This window comes from Mirounga angustirostris, unplaced genomic scaffold (assembly GCF_029215605.1).
Source record: "Mirounga angustirostris isolate CCGP_5_RB_7025 unplaced genomic scaffold, mMirAng1.0.hap1 SCAF_6, whole genome shotgun sequence".
NCBI lineage: Eukaryota > Metazoa > Chordata > Mammalia > Carnivora > Phocidae > Mirounga > Mirounga angustirostris.
In genome coordinates, this window is record NW_026991714.1 from 54,900,023 (window position 1) to 54,922,594 (window position 22,572).

The following is a 22,572-nucleotide window of genomic DNA, read 5'->3' on the forward strand; positions in this document are numbered from 1 at the left end:
TTTCCCAGTCCAGAAAGATCTGAGTCAGGGCTTCTTTTATTTTTCAGGGTTTTATTTTTAAGTAATTTCTACACCCAATGTGGGGCTTGAACTCACAACTCTGAGATCAAGACTCACATGCTCTATCGACTGAGCCAGCCAGGCGCCCCAGATCTGAGGGCTTCCACTTAAGAATCCACGTGACACCAGGTCACAGAAGCTTCATTTCTGTGGTGGGGTGAACATGACCTGCCAACCCATCATACCCCAAGAAAGGCTGAAAATCAATAGCACTCTTGGCTTGAAATATGTTGCCACTGTCTTCTGGATTATTTCAGGAAAACCATATAGAGCACCATAACTTTGGGCACCAACAGCAGGCTCAGGCCTACACCTGAGGGTGTGAATGAAGACCAGCACACAGGAGGAGGAAAAGGGCTGAGCAAATGATTCCCTTCAGCAACGTGCAAATGCCAAGATGGCCAGTGTGACGTTAAGACATCACTGTCCAGTTCTTTTCTAGCTCATTTCATACAAAGGTCTTATGGCTGAAATTTATTAATCACCTAAAAATACAATCAAATTGAGATGTTTTCCACAAACAGGTCAACTGTGGCTAACTGTAGATTACAGGTAGAAAAGAGATTGGAAAGGGCACGTGGAAATACTGAAGATGCCAATGAGCTATGAGATCAGCTGGGCACCTGCGGGCAGGTGCACCGGACACACTGAAGTCCTGATGGGCCTCTCAGGTTTTTTCCGCTAGGGCATATTCTGATTCTATCTTCTTCTACATCTTGCCTCCAGCCAAGAGTATGTTGGAACTTTACTTCTGTAATTTGTATTGTGAAAATAAGCAAATTAAATGCCTTTTCAAATTATCCTCATTCCCCAGCCTGCTTCCCCCAATTATTCTTCCATCATAAAGTACAATTTATTAACTAAGGACAGAAGCACCATCTTCTCTCTTACCAGAACAGTTCAAGGGGCAGAGAAATGTTCAAAGAGTTAGTTGACTAAAGCTACTGCCGCCAACTAACTGCAACATCTTTTGGGTTATCTAGTTGCATGCCAGAAAAGCCAGAGGTAAGAACTGTAGGACCAAACTGTGGAGAAGCATTGACATAAATACCTTACTTTCACTGGATACTTCTTTTTTAAGGGGTGGTGGTGGTGGGAGACCCACTGTATGATCCTACCTAGCAAAGGGCCTAAGGTGTTCATGGTTTCGAGTTAACACAACCCACTGAACAGCACATACATGGTGGCTTGCAAATGCAGAGTGCGAACTATGTAGTTGGTTGCTCTGAAGTCCTAACGTTTAGAAGGACTGAACTTAAGGATTAGAATATGAAAAACAGAGGCAACAGAAGTGACTTAGCAAGAAGGCAAATATGTGAAGTGGTGACTGCAGCTCTTCTGGTACAGGTCTGTGATCCTAGCCTTATCCACCACACCAATGTAGAGCCTATTTTGAGAAAAAAGCCTTAAACCTGAAAAGCTTGGCCATCTAGGTATGGCTTACAGTACCTGAGTGCTCTAAATGTTTAAGACTCCTAGCATCCGTGGGTAAGGAAGGGACACAGGTCATCAGCGACTGAATTACTAGTTTTCCTAAAGCTGGGTCTGGAAGCCTTGGGTTCTGGATATGGGATTTTAGGCAACTAAAATCCCTCAGCACTTCACATTACAAAATGAGTAAATAATACAGCAAATCCCTTACAGGCTGCTTGTGTAGGTGATAATCTATGAATGTGCTAGGAAAAATACAAAAAATACAAAATTTAAGTACTGAGATCTCTTTTGGGCCCTTCAATTTCTGCCCTGAAGAACGATGAAACTATTTTCTACTTTCAGCACTTGGCATTATCCAGAAAGACTTCTCTCCTCCTCCTCAACAGACTTGCTCTCAAAAAGAGTACAGCTACCCTGAGAACAGAGGCCCTATTATCCTCCATGACAACATTTACTTTGACTGAATGAACTATATTATAGTTCTTAAAAGTCAGAATCGAGTCTTTGGATGATAATCTTTTCCTTAGAGCCTAATGTACTCTTGATCACTATTTTTGGTACATGACAGACCTTCTTGCTTCAGATTTTAGGAATGGATTAGAAGTTCCAAGATTCATTATTTAGAGAATACTTTATTAGTTTCTGTAATCAAACCCATGTAGATAAGACCTTACATATTTAATACAGTGCGTTACCCCTGTACAAATGGAAAAAATTGTTTAACATTTCTAGACCAATATGGCTGTTAATTTCTGTACAATGCCAACCCAACACGGTACAACTGGGATACTTTTTCCAAAGTTGACAGCACAGCTAAAGTTTCCAAAAATTCAAATTATTTATATATATATGTATATGTATGTATATATATATATATATATTTATTTATATAAAAAGACCAATAGCAGTATGTTATGCATCAATAGCAGCAACAGCTTTTCCAGGTTCTGCAGTCATCTGAACAAAATTATAGAGACATCCAGCACACTCCATTAATAAAAAAGGGGGGGGGAGGTAAAAAAACAAAACCCCAGAAAACAGCAAAGTTCTGTTACTGTTGTGGTACCTGGCACCATTTTTTTATTAGCTTCTCAATCATCATCTGGAAAGAAAACATTCTAGAATAACGTCATTAAAAACAGCTCTGATAAAGCACGGTCACTATTACGTATCATAAAGCAGGTACAAGATATTTTACATTCACAGAGGTATGATACAGTACTGTCCTACATCTATAATACTAGAGGATACAATTAAAAAGGCATTATTTGAGACTTGATTCTACTTTTCCAGCAGAGGGCCCAAAGGATGGTATGACACAGCTCTGGTAAAGAAATGCACCTTCTTCGATAGAATTTCCTCCATTAAGGGCATAGTTTTAGGTATTCACTGCTCTTGATGAACGTCAGTTAAAAACCGTTGAAAACAAACAAAACCCCATTGGATTCATACAAAGATGACGAGTGGAGGCAAGCCAGACTCAACCTAACTAGTATTTTACCCAATCTGTCATGTTTGAAGACATGACAACTCCGTGGAAGAAAGGAGATGCCAAGTAGCACTTCAAAGCTTCGGGCCACAACCAAAACACAGCATCATTTCAAACAGAAGTAGTAGCCAAACCCTGCCCGTTTGGACATGTCCAAGGATGTGGACAGCATGTTTCATCACCTGCTCACTTATCCAGGAAAAAGGGGAGGTCAGTGACTGTACTTTGATTGTGTTCAACTCAATCACAATGTTACAAAAATAGCAAGCTGCCATAATAAAAAATAAGGCTCCTCTATCCAGCACCAGTTATCTTCAGTTCTTGACCACCAAGCCCACAAATGCTACAATCACATCCAAAGAACGTAAGGGAGCAAAGAAACCACACCTGATGTATTAGCTGGAATCACCACTGTTCAGGCTCAGCTATTCCTCGGCGGGGTTATTTTCCTCGTATTTCTGGTGTTTCATCTAACCATAAGGATTTCAGTTCTAAATGATATGCACTCAAGGAATGTGTGCACATATTTGTATACAAATTCTGACTGAAGATGCACGGCCATCAACAGAGTGCGCATTGTACAGTAGGTGCCAGCTGGCGAAGCCTCATTTTACTGGTGCAGCGGCTGTGTGTCAGTGTAAACTGCTCCTGTGTCCCCTGCGCACCTCCCAGCTCTGGACAAGATAACGTCACAGACCATTTTACCCCTTTGGCTGCTGGCATTATCTGACCTCATTCTCCCTCGTGCCCCTCTCCCCTCCCCCAACCCCCTGCAATAAACCACAGCCTTTTAAGATTTTGTTTCTTCCGTTTTGATCGCCTGAGGTTTGATTGGTCCAGTTCTAACAGGTTTGGAGACTATGGTGGGTGCGGGGGGTGGCTTTTCTTCTACTTTTTCCTGACAGACACCAGGAGGGTCGGTCAGTGTTTCAGGAGGTTTACTTGAATCACTGTCCACTTTCGGGGCTTTGCCTCCTATCTGTTTGCTCTGTTGTTGTTCAGAGAAGAACCGCTGCGTGGACTGAAGAACCTCTGCTCTCTGCTTTGCCTTAAAAAATGAGAAACAACGACTGAGAACGTTGCAGCATTAGCAAAGCCTGTCCGTCCATCTCCGTTTACTCTTCACCAACCACAAATCCGTTTGCCCCATGTGTTTGGCCCAAACCAAAAGTACCTCAATGATCTTTCAGCTTTTAATGGACAGATTTCTTCCTATCTTGGCAAATATTCCATGTGATTTTTTTTAAACATCTGAAAACAACAGGACCACCTCCCACCACATTTTCAAAGTTTGCCCTCTTATAAAATAATAAGACAGAAATTGCTGTTGGTCTGTAACTTTTCCGGAACAAAACTTACTGATATCAAATTCTATTTAGGGAGACTGCTTGCAAATTTGAAGACATATATGTAACACTTAAAACTTCTAGTTATCAATATGTGGTCTACAATAAAACGAAAAGGAAGCACTTATATTGTGGCATTACCAACACCTAGGACCAAATGTCTTGTGGCTGAGTCCTCTTCCCACAGCTCTCTTCTGCAGGGGAAGAGCATCAGAAATTAGTAACTACAACTTCACTTGATCACTAAGTTCTGATAGCTCCTACCACATTCTGAGCTGGTAAAATAATTTCCTACTTTTATTGACTATGTGCCCCAAAGAATATACTTACGTCAATCTGTAAATTATACCACTGTAACGTACACAATTAAAACTTAAGTTTCTGTACCTCTCGCATATAACAAGGAGCCCTTCATGTTCTACAGGAAACCTATACTATATAAAGATCTAAAGCAATTTCAAGAAATTTTTACCCTCCCCAACCCCATTATAAGCTCTAATGTCATTTCCAACATGGGAAGGTATGCAAATCAAGTTCCAAGGAGACAGAACAACTGGAAACCATGGCCAAATAGTTTCCAAAGATTCCTACACATTTTTTAATAGTTATGAACAGATGGAAATCCTAGGCACACAGCCTTAATAAAAGTAGATCACACTTAAGAGTTTCACTGCAGAGTAGTCTTTAAATTTGATTACTCAGAATGAGAAATGAGGGATAGCAATGTAGAAAGAAACTAGCTAGTCAACCAAATTTTCTAGTATGATGATCATAAACATTGTTTCCAGAGTAAAGCATTACTATGCATACTGCCTTGTTTAAAGGCAGCAAGCTTTTCTTTGTTCTAGCATGAATGTGCACGTATATACACATATACATAGTGACAAAATAGGCAAAATTACTAAGACCTCTAAAGGCAAGTTGAAGTAAATACAGAATCAATGGATTCAGCTGGCCGTACAGGCAGACAGGTCAGGTTTATGCTATAAAAACTGTCCCCACACAGACTCCTAAAGGCACTCTTCTGCATCAGCAAACCTCATGTTTATCAGTGCCTTTTATTATGAAGGATCCCAAAGTGCTTTTTTCAGTTCTTCATCTACAACTGCACGATCTGTTGTGGAATACAGCCAACTCAGTGGCAGGCAAAAAAAAAAAAAAAAAAAAAAGTATGGAAACAGTTTGAGAAAAAAACTGTACTTGCAGGACTCACGAAGGAAGGAAAATCAAGATAGGTAAAATCTCTTCTTACCCACTCTGAATTTTCACATAACCATGATTGATATCTTAAGTCTAGGGAGGGGGGAGAGATAAAAAAGAAAACAAAGGAAAAAACAAGGAAGAAAATGGGGAAGGCTATAATAATCCAAATTACTTTTTTGCTCTTCCAAGAAATGTAGCAGCTAAACTCAGATCTCCCTCAAATATTCATTTTATAAGCAATTCATTTTGCCAGAGTTTAAAATGTTAACTTGTTTGCTAACTATAGTTGCAAAAAAAAGAAAACTAAAAAAACGAAAAAAAAAAAAAAAAAAAAATTTAAAAATTTAAAAAAAAGTGGGGGGAATAGGGGAAACAAAAAAGAAATAATAATAATAAAAAAAGGAATGAATAAAAGTAGTTAGCTTGGTTAAATCAGCTAAGACAATGAATGCCTGGGTTTGTGGTTATGGGTCCAGAGGCATCTTAAGACATGGTTCAGAGACAGATTCTTGCTCTGTTGGCTGTTAACACTGTACTAACCTTCATGTCTTGTTCAGCCTTCAACGCAGCCTGGGCCTGATTACCTCTGACTCCAGATAGTGATCCACAAGGACCCCTGGCTACATGTGGCAAACGAGCATGGCTCATGAGGCCTGTGGTCAGCGGAGGAGGCATCTGACTGGCCAGTGCCATTGGCGGCCTCTGAACAGGCGCTGGGAAGGTGTTAGTATGTGGGGCTCTTACCAATGGAGGGACCAGGTTAGGCTGAGAGAGAATCTGAGTGAAAAAAACAAAACATACAACATTGAACTGTTAAAAAAAAAATTTTGCCAACTAGACCAGGTTGGCTTATCTTAGAGTAAATCTGTGCCCATTCTGCCAAGTGAAAGGAAGTGTAGGGATCTGTGCCATTCTATTACAGGGACCAAGAACAAATAGGCCATGCTTGGAGAATCTAACAGAAAAATTAGGCAAAGCATGCTATGGCACTGTAGTTGGTTCTAACATTTCAGCTACAAATTCTGAAGGGGAGGTAGAAAAGCTATAAATTAGGATAATCTTTTTAAAAAGATATAATTGCAGAAAAGGCACACACTTATACCAAACATAATCTGAAGATAAATAAAAATAACATCAATTCAACAAACACGTGTTTTCTCAGGAACCAATTCTCATTTGTGAGAGTTATGATCAATTTTAGTTAGTCTTTCCATTCGATCAGCGAAGGGAAGAGAAGCCAATATTTTTACACATATATTAGAACATCTTTTGGAAATTTTAACTCAACTACACATAGTTCTCTTAAAAAACAAAAAACAAAAAAACCAACGACGACGACAACGACGACAACGACGACGACACAACAAAAAAACCTTTAAACCTAGAAAACTTTAAGCACTGGGACCCTTCTCTGAAAAGTCCACTTCTTCAAAAAAGATAAAAGAAACAGGACTGAAATGACCAGAGCTGTGTGGGGATTCTTGATTATTTCTCTTGTCTGCTTTAGAACTCTATGGTTACTACCTTAATCTCACTAAAAATTGCGGAGAATATATAGGAATGTCATAAATGTACTGTTAAATAAGAAACTGTTTCTCATTAAAAACTATGTTTCTAAACTAGTTAGATGGCAAGATTATGAAATCAGATAATTAGCCAGATTAGCAATCATTTCCAAGTAAATAATACTCATTTCTCACTCGCATCTGCCCACCTGGGGTGCAAACTGTGTAGGAAATGGTTGTGTCATTCTCACAGTGGCAGGGGCTGACTGGAACTGCTTCTGATAGACAATGCTGTTCATTTTGCTGGACTGGCTGTTCGGACTTGTGGAAGTAGCCCTTGGAAAAAAGCCATCACTGGTCAGTACAGTAGTGCCAAATAAATAATGCGGTTAGACTTTTAGAGACATTGCTCTTGGTAGATTCTTCGTATGTGGTAGCTGATGAAAAGTTACCAAGGTGAATTAACCAAACATGATGGTAGTGGAGAGACACTGGAGGGGCAGAGGTGAGAAAGAATACTAGCTAGATTTGCCCTGTATTTAAAAAAAAATTCTTAAAAATATGGTATAACATACACATTCTTAATTTAATAGCTTCACATTTTAGATAAAACTATCAGAAGGTTTTGTGCTTACCACAGGCCTGGTGACATAGTAAGTATCTAACAAACAAATTATGTTTAGTTATTTGGAAATTCAAATGCCCATTTTACCGGAAGGGACTAGATGTTGGTGTGGTGCTTCTACCACTGATTGGAGGTGTGCCTGGTTTTATATCAATGCCACTTCCAAAGGCTTTCAGTTCCATTTCAGACATCTGAGAAAAAACAGAATAGACTTAGCATTTCTGGAATTCCATAAGCTAAAGAGGCAAAGAATCTTATTTATTTATTTATTTATTTGACAGAGACACACAGCAAGAGAGGGAACACAAGCACGGGGAGTGGGAGAGGGAGAAGCAGGCTTCCCACAGAGCAGGGAGCCCGATGCGGGGCTCGATCCCAGCACGCTGGGATCATGACCTGAGCCGAAAGCAGACGCTTAACGACTGAGCCACCCAGGCGCCCCAAGGCAAAGAATCTTAGTACAAAAATCCTGTAATTAAGTTTCAAATAACATGGAATTATCAAGGCCATATTTGTGGGTGAAAAGTCTTAAGATTGTGTAAACCCAATTCTTCCAAAAATTTTGTGAATTCGTCGTTATCAGGTAAAAACCAGAGGAAGTCAAACACATTAGTAGATTTAAAAAGTAAAAAAAAAAAAGTACACTGGGGCTTGCGGTGCCTGGCTGGCTCAGTTGGTGGAGTGTGCAACTCTTGATCTTGGGGTTTTAAGTTCAAGCCCCACACTGGGTGTAGAGATTACTTTAAAAATAATAATAAAAAAAAATCTTAAAAAAAAAAAAAGCGTATCAGGGTTTCAGATTTACTAGAGGGTGGTAAAAACTGATGCATTTTTTTTTTAATAGATACACAGATGCATATATCTAAACATATAGCCTTAAATTCTCAAAGAAACTGTGCAAATTTCTCCTCACTTACTTTTCCTGTGGTTGCAATCATGCTATGCTGTGTTCCAGCAGGGATTAATCCTCTGAAAGGCTGGCTTACTTGTGCAGGACGACTTAGGCTCTGGGCCTGGGCTTGTGGAGTGGTATGCTGTAATGGGGGCTGAAGAGTCTGAGGCAGAGCAATTAAAGGCTGCCCTGTAGATCCAAAATTAGGTAATGAAAGCTGGGATGCTGGTAAAGGTACTGTAACCTAGAAAATAAGCAAAAAGAAATTACGGCAATTTATTTATACCTGTCATCTGTATATCCCTATAACTATCTATACAACTCTTCAAAACCTTTTGAGTAACAGTTTAAACAGAATACTTCGATCTATTAATATATTTCACATATTATCTTTTGCTTAGTAACTACCTCCATTCTTTTATTACAGGTGCAACAATAAAACAGATTAGTAGTACAGACACTATATATCATTATGAAGATCTTTGAATGAATCCATGGTATGTGTCTAATAAACACATAATACAATGAAGTCATGGGATACAATTTAAGAAATAGTGTTGTTGCAATTTCCCAAACAGACATTTCTATACTGTTTTCGGGTCTGACTAAAATGAGCTTTGACAAGAAGAAAAATAACCTTTCAGTTTTCATACAAACAGTATTTAATTTGAATGTCAATACGGTAATAAATACATTTATGAATTTTCACCCCTAAAGTAGCCACCAAAATTACTTATAAGAAAATGACTAATGGTTTGCCTCTCTCCTTCAGTCCTCCACAAACTTTTAAACAGTAGATTGATGACATTGCTAGATCGTGCATGTCTGTCATTTACACTCTGTCATACTCTGCCACAGTGTTCTAAGTATTATATTAACCAGTGTGATGGTCTTTAGAGTCCTCCTTCCCCCCAGCATAGATGGGTAAAGCACTTCTCACGCTTACACGTAACTGTATATCCTGGACAATGGTTTTTGAACTTATATATTCATGGAATCCTTTGTTAAAATAAATGATTACATGGAAACCAATTTAAAACAAAGAGCCAAAAAGCAGAAATGACTGGAGTGGGGCTGAGGAGAGGGGTGTTGTGGGACTGAGCAGGTTCCACCACCAGTGGACCCCATGGAATTCCTAGGACACCTCAGAGAAAAGTCTGAAAACCACTGTCCCATCTCCCCATCTTGGTTCTATTTAAACTGCCAAGCAACAACAAACGCAGTAAATGTAATAATAATAATAATAATAATAATAATAATAATAATAATAATAATAATAATGAAGAAAATTGAGGAAATTTACCATGCCATAGTTTACCTGCTGGAGAGCACTTGGTGACTGGGCAGTGTTATAAAAATTTGTCTGACCAGGCTGTTGTACTTGTCCAGAATAAAGATTTGAAGCCTGGGTAAGATTTGCTCTAGCCTAGAAAAAATTGTGTAAGAAAACAGCATTAAGATGGAAAATTTTCCAATTCAGACATCAAGGGTGTGGCTTCAAAACAATCTCTAAGAATTTTAGTATTAGATAAAAAGACCTTCATTTTTTCACTACGTCTTTTAACATTTTTTCTTTAAAAACTGTTTTCTTAAATAATCTGCTGCACAGGAAGACGATGATAGTGAATGATTCTAGCCTCTGTGCTCCTGTCTTACCTGGAGGAGATGTGTATCAATTAGTTGGGAACCTCCTAGTCCTGATGCCTGACCCAGCTGATGTTCATACAATATAGGAATAGGCTGCGTATTTGAAGTTTGTTGAAAGGCAAGACCTGACTGTGCCTTTGCAAGTTCCTGGTGTTGGACAGCTGGAAAGTTGTGGATGGCGGTACCAGAAAGAACCACAGATGGCTGGGACAGACTGCTTTGCATAAAGGCTGGCTGAGATCTACACAGGCATTAAAGAGAAAAGACTTGTGTTAGTAGTCAATTCTATTTTGGAATCTGGAAATCCCAGGAATGAGTATCCCAAATGACTAAGTACTCTAATAAGCACAATTAAGAAAAGAGAAAGAATGCAGACTGTGTCTAAGGTACTTGTTTCATGATTTAGAGCTCCATACACAACAAAGTTCTAGGGAAAGGCTTGCTCTTCCTGAGGAACTAACAAGATTTTCTCCTCTTGAACAACAAGAAGAATTCTCTTTTTCATGTGTTCACTAGCAAGCTCAGAACCAAATCTGTTTTTCTCTTTGTTTATTTATTTATTAAAGATTTTATTTATTTATTTGAGAGAGAGAGAATGAGAGAGAGCACATGAGAGGGGGGAGGGTCAGAGGGAGAAGCAGACTCCCTGCCGAGCAGGGAGCCCGATGCGGGACTCGATCCAGGGACTCCAGGATTATGACCTGAGCCGAAGGCAGTCGCTTAACCAACTGAGCCACCCAGGCGCCCCTGTTTTTCTCTTTGGTATTAACATTTTATTCATATTTACAGCACCAATAGCTGACTTTTATTATTTGTATTTCATTACTCCATTTATACATATACGTGTGTGTGTGTGTGTGTGTGTTTAAAAAAAGATTTTATTTGAGAGAGAAAGAGCTCAAGTGAGTGGGGAGAAGGGGAAAGGGAGAGGGAAAGAATCGCAAGCAGACTCTGCTGAGGGCGGAGTCTAATGCAGGGCTCGATCTCACCACCCTGAAATCATGACCTGAGCCGAAACCAAGGGTCAGACTCTTAACCAACTGAGCCACCCAGGCACCCATATATTTCTTATAAGAAATCTCAAGACCTCTACAGAATGAAGCAGAGTAGTAGTTCACCATCAGGGTTACCCACAAAGTTTCTGTTTGTTTTTACTGAGGTATAATGGAGATTTAACACTGTATTAGTTTCAGGTTCAATATTTGTGTATGTATTATGAAATGATCATCAAGTAAGTCTAGTTAACATCTGTCACTATATATAGTTACAAAAAAAATTTTTTTTTTTGGTGAGGAGAACTTTTCTCAAGATCTACTTTCTCAGCAAATTTCCGTTTTTGTTTTTTTTGAGAGAGGGAGAGAGAGAATCCCAAGCAGGCTCCACGCCCAGCATGGAGCCCGAACGCAGGGCTTGATCTCACCACCCTGTGTTCATGACCAGAGCTGAGATTAAGAGTCAGATGCTTAACTGACTAAACCACCCAGGTACCCCTCAGCAACTTTCAAATCACAACACAGTATTATGGTCAAAGGGTATAAACTACTAGTTATAAAATAAGTCATGGGGATGTAATGTACAGCATGGTGACTATAGTTAATACTGTGGCATATTTAAATGGTTTTTTAAAAAACCACAATGCTGGAATCTAACTTCAGACTACCCTCTTACTTCTGGAATGGGGTCCTTCAAGCTATACTTTTAAAAATGCTAAGATAAAGAGTAAGTAACTATATCAAAGTACTGGATTAAAGATAATATTATCAATAAATAACATCATTATGCTTTGTTAAAATTGACTTTTGTGGCAGAAACAAAAGCCATTAAGCAGGAGTGCTAGAATAGGGTCACAAGCAGTCTTTATGCCTATGTGTCAAATATAAATTGGGAAAACATAAGCATAACTGTTATAAACTACCCAGTCCTGGGGTGCCTGGGTGGCACAGTCGATTAAGCATCCACAACTCTTGGATTCAGCTCAGGTTGTGATCTTGGTGTTCTGAGATACAGAGCCCTGCATCAATCAGGCTCTGCGCTCAGTGTGGACTCTTTCTCCTCTGCCCCTCCCCCGGCATGCTCTCTCTCTAAAATAATCTAAAAAAGAAAAGAAAAGAAAAGAAAAGACAAACCCCACAACTACCCCGTCCTGGCAGAAATTAATTCAGGGATTCTGTATTAATAAACACTATGCTGATGAGGTTGAGAGCAAGAACAGCAGAATGACATGGCAGGGATACAAACAACTGCTTTTAAAGTCTAAACCTGTGCCTTCCAATACACTTGTCATTAGTCACAACTACATATACAGCTTACATTATTTTTCTATGGAACAGGCCCGGTCTTAAGAAGTAGATCTTCCAAGGCAATCATTAAAATGGGGATTACAAATACAAAATGTCAGTGCACTGCTACTCCACCTCCCATGGCTATGGAAGACATTACTAATTAATCACCGAGCTCTTTTTTTTTGCACAGCTGGAAAGTAGGCCCAAACTTTCCAACAATGTTGCAAGTAGCTAATACCAATTAAAAGATTTCCTTAATCACAAAGCTAACTTACAATGACTCTTTCAAAAACCACAGTTTCTTCTCTACTTGTCATCACTATCCCCACTGCCTTTGTTCCCTGCCTAGCGCTCTCCACCCCCGCTCCTGCCTCCTATATGCTATTCTCTGCCAAGGCCCCACACACACCCCAAGTCAGGCGCGGATTTACAGCTGCTGTGGCAAGGTGGCATGCGGCCTTTTAGGTCCCTTAACAACTATTTCCTCTGATTTCCCATTGTTCTGGGATTGTTGTTATCCTTGTCTTCAAGAATATTTAAGGTCTCACTTTGTTCAATAAAGTCTTGACTGAAACCACCAGAAGCTAAGTTTCAGGACCTACAATCAACATGCTTAATCATTTAAAGGCATTTTGTAAAAGGGTCATCCTAGCTTCTGGGGGAAAAGGAGGAGCAGTAGGGATATGGCAAGATGGCTCGGCAGTTACAAAAGCACGTACCTATATGGCTGAAGTGAAGAAGTGAATAACTCTTGAGCCTGGGACGCAGCAGGCCCAGCACCCAGACTCAGCTGGGCCTGGTGCTGTCCTTGTAGCGGCGCATAAATGGGGATTGGGATCTGCTGAACCGAAGTTGGCTGCAATGCAATAAAAAACACATGAACACCACATACACAAATCACGATATTTGGGAAAATAAAAATCTGAGATATGAAAAGAATAAAAGATATATATCTATATATAGATACAGATATGTATCAGCTCCCTTTTAAAACAAAACCAAATGGAAGCATCTAAATTTTCCTTTCAATACATTATTTACTCTACATTGTTAGCCATTAAGCTTTGGAAAATTTGGGAAAGTTTGAAAATTTTGCCAGTACACATCAAGGTAATCATGGACTGTCCCATGTTGTCGATAGAAGATTTTAACTTCTAAGAGCCTTTATTTGTAGCCTAAGATATCTATTACACCATTAGCATGCCAAGAAACAAATACATAATGGAAGAAGTCTGTGGTATTTACCTGAGAGAGACCTGGTTGGAAGCCTTGTTGTTGAGCCAAGGATGGTGGAGCCAAGCGTGCATGTTGGGTATTGAATAAATGACTTGTGTCCATATAGAAAGCAGGGATTTGAGCTATATAGACCAGACCATCAGGGAAAACAAGCAGTTTTAAGTGTCTAAGCTTCAGAATTTTCCAAATAGTAACTAAAAACCAAGTTTTGTAGCAGATTTCAAATTAAGTGAGCCCACTGAAAACTAATACAGCCAAGGAAAAACTAGAAATATGAAGACAGAAAACTTCTAGCAGACAGTATATACAAATTAAAACAAAATTCTAGTACAGTTGACCCCTGAACATGGGTCTGAACTGCGTATTTTTTTTTCAAATAATTCAGTGCAGTATTGTAAACGTAATTTTCTCATGATTTTCTTAGCAACATTTTCTTTTCTCTAGCTTACTTTATTGTAAGAATGCAGGGTATAATACAGATAACATACAAAATATGTGTTAATGAACTGTTTATGTTATCACTAAGGCTTCTGGTCAAAGGTAAGATATTTGTAGTTAAATCTGGAGGAGTGAAAAGTTTTATGTGGATTTCTGACTGTGTAGGGTGTCGGCACCCCTAACCCTTGCATTGTTCAAGGGTCAATTGTACTTGTGAGGGTATGGAAAAACAGACACTCATACACTGCCAGTGGGGTATTAACTAGTGAAATTGGACAGGATCTACTCAAAGTGAAAATGAACCTACCGGTTTACCAGCAAATCTATTCTAATTTTATATCTAGTTACTAGAATTTAATAAAATATTTCAAAGGAACTGGTATTTAATAACTGAAAGAATCTGGTTTATATTCTTAACAGATTTCTATGTATTATATAAATTATTTTGTGATCTGCTCTTTTTATATAATAGTATGTTTTGGAGAACTTCCCATATTATTTTTGTCACCATTATAAAAAATACTGCAATGAATGAACACTCTCATATATATGTCTCTCATTAATAGCTAAGTTTATCTATATAAGATTCCTATGAAAATTGTTACTACAGTTAAGTATGTACATGTAAAATATTCCAATCCTTTTCTAAAAGAATTATGTCAATTTATATACTAACCAGTAATGCACTTTAAGAAATTATTAATAATACCTTTGACCCTTATAGAAACTGGGTATTATCAATCTTTCTAATATTTCCCACAGAAAGGCAAGAAATAGCCTCATTGTTTATTTTGAATTTAAATCATTAGTGAATTAGAATATTTTTCAAATATTTACTATTTAAGATTAACATTGTGATATTTAGTAGGGTAAGTTACCCCAATATCCAACATATAATTTTTTTCTTCTTTGCCAATCTTAGGTTTATTCTTCCCTATGAATTTTATTATTGATTTGTCAAGTTTCGGGTAATAAAGTTTTATAACTTGACTGGAATAACATGAAATGCGTAAGTTATTCTGCAAATTATTAGACACGAATCTAATATATATATAACATACGTGTAAGAAAGAACTGCCAAGAGCCCCCCCAGAATACTTATCAAAGAGACAGAACATTAAATTCTATGATGAATTGAGCGAACCAAATGGAAGCCTTGAGCGAACAAAAGTACACCTGTAAACAATTCTTCTGACTCCCTTACGTGCCCATCCCCCCCTCCCCAAAAGCTCTTACCTGCTGCCGACTGGGACACATAGACCTGTGGGCTCTGCTGCTGCTGCTGGGCAATAAGGGAAGGCACGCAGCTTAACTGTGAGAAATGACCCGCCGAGGGCAGGCTGCTCGTCTGTAACTGCTGGGGTTTCACTTTACAAATGTTAGGAGGATCTGATGTGCTTGTAGATTTTGTACTCAAAGAAGAGGTAGTGTATGTACCAGCTCCTATATGTGGGAGAGGGGAAAAGGCAGCATTTCGTAAAGTGCCACAGTGGTTCACTGTAAAAACAACTCAAGTGCCAGCTGGACACTGGAAAATTCATGTTTATGCCCTGCACATGCTCAAGTAACAATCACCAAATATAAACAAGACTATAAAATCTGGAGAAATATAGTACAATAGATAAATGCAAAGAGAATAAAGTTAAAAGATAAAACAAAATAAGGTGGCCAAGAGCCTATAAGATTGTTAGTTTAGCCTCAAGCTAATAGTTTTTTAATCATCACAAAGAAAAGGATGGTCAAGAGCTTCATTCATTTATGAACAGGCATAAATATAACAACACAGAAGGATAAAATGCTGCACCTTAGGAATAACTAAGAATGTAGGGGTGCCTGGCTGGCTCCGTTGGAACAGCACCCACTCTTGATCTCAGGGTCAAAAGTTCAAGACCCACATTGGATGTAGATTAATAAATAAACTTAAAAAGAAAATGTAAATGCACCTGGAGAGATCACAACTGCTCCTAAAAAGTCATGTGAACAAAAGGTCAGATTTTTCTTCTTTCCAGCAAAATACCTTACAGGCAAATACCTTACAGGTAATCTTAAGACCTTCATTCATTTATGAATAAATAAATAAATGAATACATATTTATTTAAAGATTTTATTTATTTATTTGACAGAGAGAGACAGCAAGAGAGAGAACACAAGCAGCGGGAGTAGGAGAGAAAGAAGCAGACTTCCCACAGAGCAGAGAGTGATGCGGGGCTCGATCCCAAGACTCTGGGATCATGACCCGAGCCGAAGGCAGATGCTCAACAGCTGAGCCACCCAGGCGCCCCTCATTTATGAATAAATATTTAAACATTTACTAAGGTCAGGCATAAACATAAGAACACCTAAGTGCTACACCTTAATAATCATTAAGGTGAAAGGGGCCTTTACAGATCACAATTGCTCCTTAACAGCCATATAAACTTAAGGTTATACTTAGTCCTGACTCTCCTTGTATATATACCAGCAAAAAAACAGGTATATAATAATACCTTAAAAAGAAAATAAATTAATAAGTAAGTAGAATTATAAAACTTAAGATCTTGAAGGGTCAATTAGTTCTGCTGATCAGTGAGTCTTGATGACTGTAATACTGGAGTGAATGACAATATTGGTATCTGATTAAAAAGTGAGTGCAGTCATCATTATTTTCAGACTTCAAATGACGTTTGATCTAAGAGAGGACCCAAGATCAAGGTACCTTTGTTCTTCCACTTGAGTCTCTACCAGTAGAATGACTGGGCAAGAAATATAAAAATTTATCCTAATTGAGGAGAGTGTGGGGAAACCAGACCTGGAAGAAAGGAGTACACTTGACCCTGGAACAATGCAGGTTTAAACTGTGTGTGGGTCCACTTATACGCAGACTTTTTTTCAATTAAATACAGTACAGTACTGTAAATGTATCTTCTAATTTTAATAACATTCTTTCTCTAGCTTACTTTATTGTAAGAATACAGTTGTATGTTAATTGGCTATTTATGTTATCAGTAAGGCTTCCAGTCAATAGTAGGCTCTTAGTAGTTAATTTGGGGGGAGTGATATTTGGGTTTCTGACTGCGTGTGTTGGTCGGCAAGTGTCAGGGCCTCTACCCCCTGCGTTAAGGGTCAACTGTGACGGGAAGGGAACCCTCCCAGTCCCTTTATTTCCTAATCTCTCCACCATACTGTATTCCTGGTTGCTTTATAGCCCCAACCCCTACCCACCCAAATGACTGGGGTTCCAGCTAGTAAGCATAATGAAGATGTCTTACAAATGGATGGTAGGGAATGCATTAAATGGTCTTAAAGACTTTAGGGAAGAGAAATAGAACATGCTCTTTGATTTGAATCTGTTTGTCTTAATACATACTTTTGATTCCATATAACATCAAAATAACTGTAGTACATCCCAAAGACCAATTCTTTCAGTACAGAATGCCAGAATAGTGAATAAAAACAAAACGAAACAAAACAACCCCCCCCCCCCCAAAAAAAAACCCAGGAGAGCATCACTAAATGAGAACCAAAGAAAGTAAATTCCGTGCTGGATATATCTTGTATCTTTTGGAAAGCAGCTTTTGCTGCTTTGGAAACATTAGATAATACCAGGAAAGCCTGGAAGGAAATTTCTGTTTTCAACAGAAGAAATATGGTTATACATATGGTAAAAGGGTGTACTTTCCTGGAGTCAAGCATTTCAGAAATTATTCAACTGTAAAGCCCCCAAATGAAATACAGTTTAATGAAAGGATTACGTGCTAGTGAAAAATTTAAGGAAGAAAAGCACTTTCTAACTTGGGATGTTGATGGACTCTCCTTATAAAACAAGCAAAACAACCCCCTCTCCCCGCTGGGCCAAAAAAACCAATATATATCACCTACTCAAATAGCAAACTGGAAATTCTCTACCCCTAACTCTTCACCAGAAAATACATGTCATCCCAAAAGATTCAGGCCAACAGCTCCTTCAAATTAGATACAGACCACAAAAATTTACCACCTGTGTGATTCTGTATTATTTCTGAGTTGGACTAATTAGCTGTATATGAGTTAAAAAATAAAAATCAAAAGATGAATTTTATAGAAAAATGTAGGGGAACAAGATAAACACCTTTTCACCAATTACTTATTAATGCCTATAATGGGGGCAGGGGAGCATGACACAGAGGGCATGGGGGCGGGCAGAGGTCCAGCAAGCAAAGTGTTTTAGTAAACCATCAATGACTGTCAAACTAAAATTGGAAGAGGGGGGAGGGTGTAAGAATGGCAAGAAGAGTTTACAAAATAGCTGATAATTAGATCTTGTACAGTCTTACAGATTTTATAAATAATAAATTTGGGGGGATAGTAAACAGGAAAAGATCATAAGAAATTTTAAATAATTAAGACATTTAAAGGAAAGGTACAAAAACCTTCTACCTGATAGTGATGTTGTGGGAGTGACTGAAGCAACAGGAATCTGAGGCATGGATGCACTTGAGAATGAACTGTAATTGGCAGTGCTTGGCCCACCGGCACTACTGCTGACTCCACTTGCAATTGGAGGTGCTGTGGAAGTTACTGGAGATCCCTTCTCCCTTACAGTTGGAGAATTCTCCCAGGCCTTGCGTGCAGACTCCATCTACAATACAATGGACATTTTTTAAAAGCAAAAAACCCAAAAAACAAAAAACACTATGCTAACACAGAATATATATACGCAAACATATGTGTGTGTATATTTTTAAATCCCAAATATAATCTTTCAAAAAACTGCAAAAATGAGAGATTTAAGACCCCTAAGGCTTTCAAACCTTTCCCTTTCCCTTTATCTTTCTTTACTCTAATTGGGAGACAGTGGGCTGTAATTATGTCTCTAAAGAGAGCTTGTTGACAGCTTTGGCAAAGAAGTTAGCAAAATATGAAGTCACGCTTCTGTACCATGTAAATGAGTCCCTATCCCACTGGTGAATAAGGAAACAGAAATACCATGATCCTTAAGGACTGACCTAAGGCTCTGATTCCAGTCAGAAAGGCACTAAAGGCCCTCCATAAATACCCATTCCTTCCATTCTTTCTCTGTAAGGCAGCGGGTTCTCAATGGCAGATGACAGGTACCTTTTGTTTGACTGTTTTATGTTCAGTGTCTTAAAAGGCAAAGTAACCAACCAGATAGGTTTTAGGCTTGGGTGCAGTAAAAATATGTCTTGTTTTACATCTAGACCTCATCAAGCATTTCAGATACTGACTGCTGCCATTTGTATTTGTGGCTATAGGTTTTAGCTGTAGTCTCCTAGTTTCTTAAAATGTAGAAACAGATTGGGGTGCCTGGGTAACTCAGTCAGTTAAGCATCCAACTCTAGTTTTTGGCTCAAGTCATGATCTCAGGGCTGGGGGACTGAGCCCTCAGTCGGGCTCTGCGTTGGAAATTCTCCCTCTCCCTCTGCTCCTCACCCTGCCTGTGTGCCCCTCCTTCTAAAATTAATAGAATCTTTTTCAAAAATGTAGAAACACATCTTATTTTATCTGTCTAGACCAGTGCTATTCAACATATAAATGCAAGTCATATGTATAATTTTAAATTTTCTAATAGCCACATTTAAAAAAATAAATAATACTAATTTTGATGACATATTTTATTCAACCCAGTGTATCTACAATATAATTAAAACCTATAATCAACACAAAAATTGACATGTTTTAACTTTTTATTTTATTTTTTTTTAAAGATTTTATTTATTTATTTGACAGAGAGAGAGAGCACAGGTAGGCAGAACAGCAGGCAGAGGGAGAGGGAGAAGCAAACTCCCCGCCGAGCAAGGAGCCCGATATGGGGCTCGATCCCAGGACCCTGGGATCATGACCTGAGCTGAAGGCAGACGCTTAATGACTGAGCCACCCAGGCGCCCCGTTTAACTTTTTAAATATTAACATTTCAGATCCAGTGTATTTTATTTTACACTTACAGCACATACTACAAGTTGGATTAGCCGCATTCAAGTGCTTAATAACGACACGTGGCTAGTGGATCCTAAACTGAGGGCACAGATGTAGGTCCTCAACAGGAAGGAAACAGATACATAGATTGTGAAGTTTTTACTACTAGTCAAATACTGGGCTGAGGAAAAATCAAACAAACAAAAAACTCCACAAGGTAATCTATAAAATTGAGCTACCAAAAAATCAAGTAACAATTATTAATACCATAGTTAGGAAGCTGTCGGCCCTTGAAGTACCAACTTTAAAATTTTTAACCTTATTTTAATTGTAAGAATGATAAATCGTTACATATCTTCCCTGTTTTCTTGTTAAAACACATGTTACTTATAATTAACTTTTTCTTAGATGACTAATATCATCACTGTAATACCAAAACATGGGACACTTTGCTTGAGTCTTCTCACAATCACCTTGATAGTTTCAAATGTGTTTTATTTTAAAACAAAAGTCTTGAGAAGTAAAAATAAATAAATAAATAATTTAAAAAATTAGGAAGTTATTAGACAAAATGTAATCTGTACTGAGATTTTATGGTTTAGAGCAATTTTATAGAGCACATAATGCCTTTTATACTAGTTTTGTCTTGCTGGAACACATAAATTATAGCTAATCAAACTTGTAAAATATACGGGCCACACACATGTGGCTTCATTTCATTTCTTCAGCAACAAGGAGATTTAGATTTTATTTTTGGAAATTCAAGGAAACAAATACAATTATTTAATTATACTAATTTTCCCCTTGACAAATATGCTGTCAATAAAATCCATGTAATAAAACTCTTCTATACTTTATACATTACCCAAATAGAAATGTCAGAAGTAGTAGAAGTAAAGAAACCAAAGAAAGTGTTAAGCTAATGAAATTTAATTTACATTATTTCTTCTTGGAATATTAAAAACTTTAAGTGAAAGGCAAGGTTGAATGAGTTCTCTGAAGAATTAACAACTGGCCTGAAGAATAATTTATGATCTTATATTTGCTTATGTGAAACTAGACTAGCCTTGACTAGCATGTAGTCAAACCACACAAAAGACACAGAAACAGACTGAGATAGTCATTCCAGTGGGAAAATTATAAAGGCTGAGCAGGAACTGGCAGTAAAGAGTAAGGACTGGGCAACGATGGGGGCTGACATAAAGCAGAAGTGGTTGTCTCATAAAATTTTACTCTTAAACTTCTAGAAATGAACACTGGCCAAAACATGGTTCCCCCTCTCATGAAGACCATCAAAGATTCCCTGTCAACCAATACAGCAGCATTAGGAAGTCCTGCTATAGAGGTTAAATACTTGCCCAGATTATAAAACTGAACACCAAAAATGGGATAAATATATGCACTTTAAAAACATCTTCACTTAATTTCATGTCCCTTTTTTAACCACTGACTAATCTGGAGATGAACAACTGACTTAAAATTCTCTCAAATAACTGTACAAAAAGCATTAGTAACATAGCTCAGTATTATAAACACAATAGGAGATAAAAAAAAATAAAGGCTTATTTTTTGATATTAAAGAAAGTCTATAATCTCTTTTGCCCTCTTATTAAAAAATTATCCAACAAAAATCAAATCAAAATCACATGTATTAATCAATTACCTCTTCATAAAATATTCTAATTGTTACAGTGCATTCATTCACTTCACACAGTTTATAGGAAAGACAGAAAATTAGCAGTCTTACCATTACGGGAACGTAGGATATAAAAAAACAAAACAAAACCAAAAAAACATGCAACACACCAAGCCAGTTGGTTTTATACACAACTAATATACTCAAAAATCAAGGTCTCTAAGGGGAATTCAGTATAAACATGAAATATAAATGCTTTCCTGTGTTTTAAAGACAAAATTCACAAGCATAATAGGCCTCCTTTAAAGTGGTATTAGAAGTTAATAAAATTTTAAGGTATAATTTGACATAACTCTATTTCCTCAGCTTAGTATTGTTGCTTACCATACAAAATGAATAAAAATATCAAAAGAGTATTTTTAACTTATGTACCCTAGCATGCATCATCAAGGATCTTTAGAGAAGGATGTTGTACATACCTTGAAGGTGAGGCTGAAAGTAGTGGGAGGAGCTGAAGTTAGGCTGGAGCTCTGTTGTATAGTCTCCCTCTTAGGGAGGGGGAGGGTGTTGGGCAAGGGCACCTGAAAAGGTAGGCAACACATATCATAATCTAAGTCTGCTACAAAAGTCCCATTACAGATAATGCTAATGTACTCTTCTTAGGGTATTTATTTTTCATCAGAGACAAAAGGAATATTTGATTATTTAGAGATACATTGTGTCTGCATTAATTGATAATTCTGGACATCTTAGAGAAATACTACCTGCTTTTTTAATGCACATAATTACAGAAAAAGAATCTGTCCCAAATATAAGGTATATACTTGAAGGCAGTGCCTCATGTATTTTAATGTGTACAACAGTCACCTGGGGATGTTATTAAAGT

General features: G+C 37.9%; 1 protein-coding gene across 14 annotated transcripts in view; it reads right to left on the bottom strand.

Moving 5' to 3' along the window:
- Positions 1-2,106: 2,106 nt before the first annotated feature.
- Positions 2,107-22,572, bottom strand: part of PRRC2C (proline rich coiled-coil 2C) — a 90,471-nt gene continuing 70,005 nt past the window's right edge. For 6 of the 14 annotated variants that reach the window (XM_054508058.2, XM_054508060.2, XM_064594328.1 and 3 more), the window contains 12 exons: positions 22,166-22,267; positions 18,554-18,755; positions 15,394-15,600; positions 13,729-13,841; positions 13,203-13,339; positions 10,211-10,442; positions 9,858-9,980; positions 8,580-8,798; positions 7,750-7,853; positions 7,247-7,373; positions 6,073-6,309; positions 2,107-4,031 (listed from right to left, as the gene is read on the bottom strand). In XM_054508058.2, coding sequence (XP_054364033.1) covers positions 3,774-4,031; positions 6,073-6,309; positions 7,247-7,373; positions 7,750-7,853; positions 8,580-8,798; positions 9,858-9,980; positions 10,211-10,442; positions 13,203-13,339; positions 13,729-13,841; positions 15,394-15,600; positions 18,554-18,755; positions 22,166-22,267 — 2,061 coding nt within the window. In that variant the 3' untranslated portion in view covers positions 2,107-3,773. Of the gene's footprint in view, positions 4,032-4,470; positions 4,524-6,072; positions 6,310-7,246; positions 7,374-7,749; positions 7,854-8,579; positions 8,799-9,857; positions 9,981-10,210; positions 10,443-13,202; positions 13,340-13,728; positions 13,842-15,393; positions 15,601-18,553; positions 18,756-22,165; positions 22,268-22,572 lie in introns of all 14 variants that reach the window. The other 8 variants (XM_054508061.2, XM_054508059.2, XM_054508064.2 and 5 more) reach the window with 6 other exon arrangements.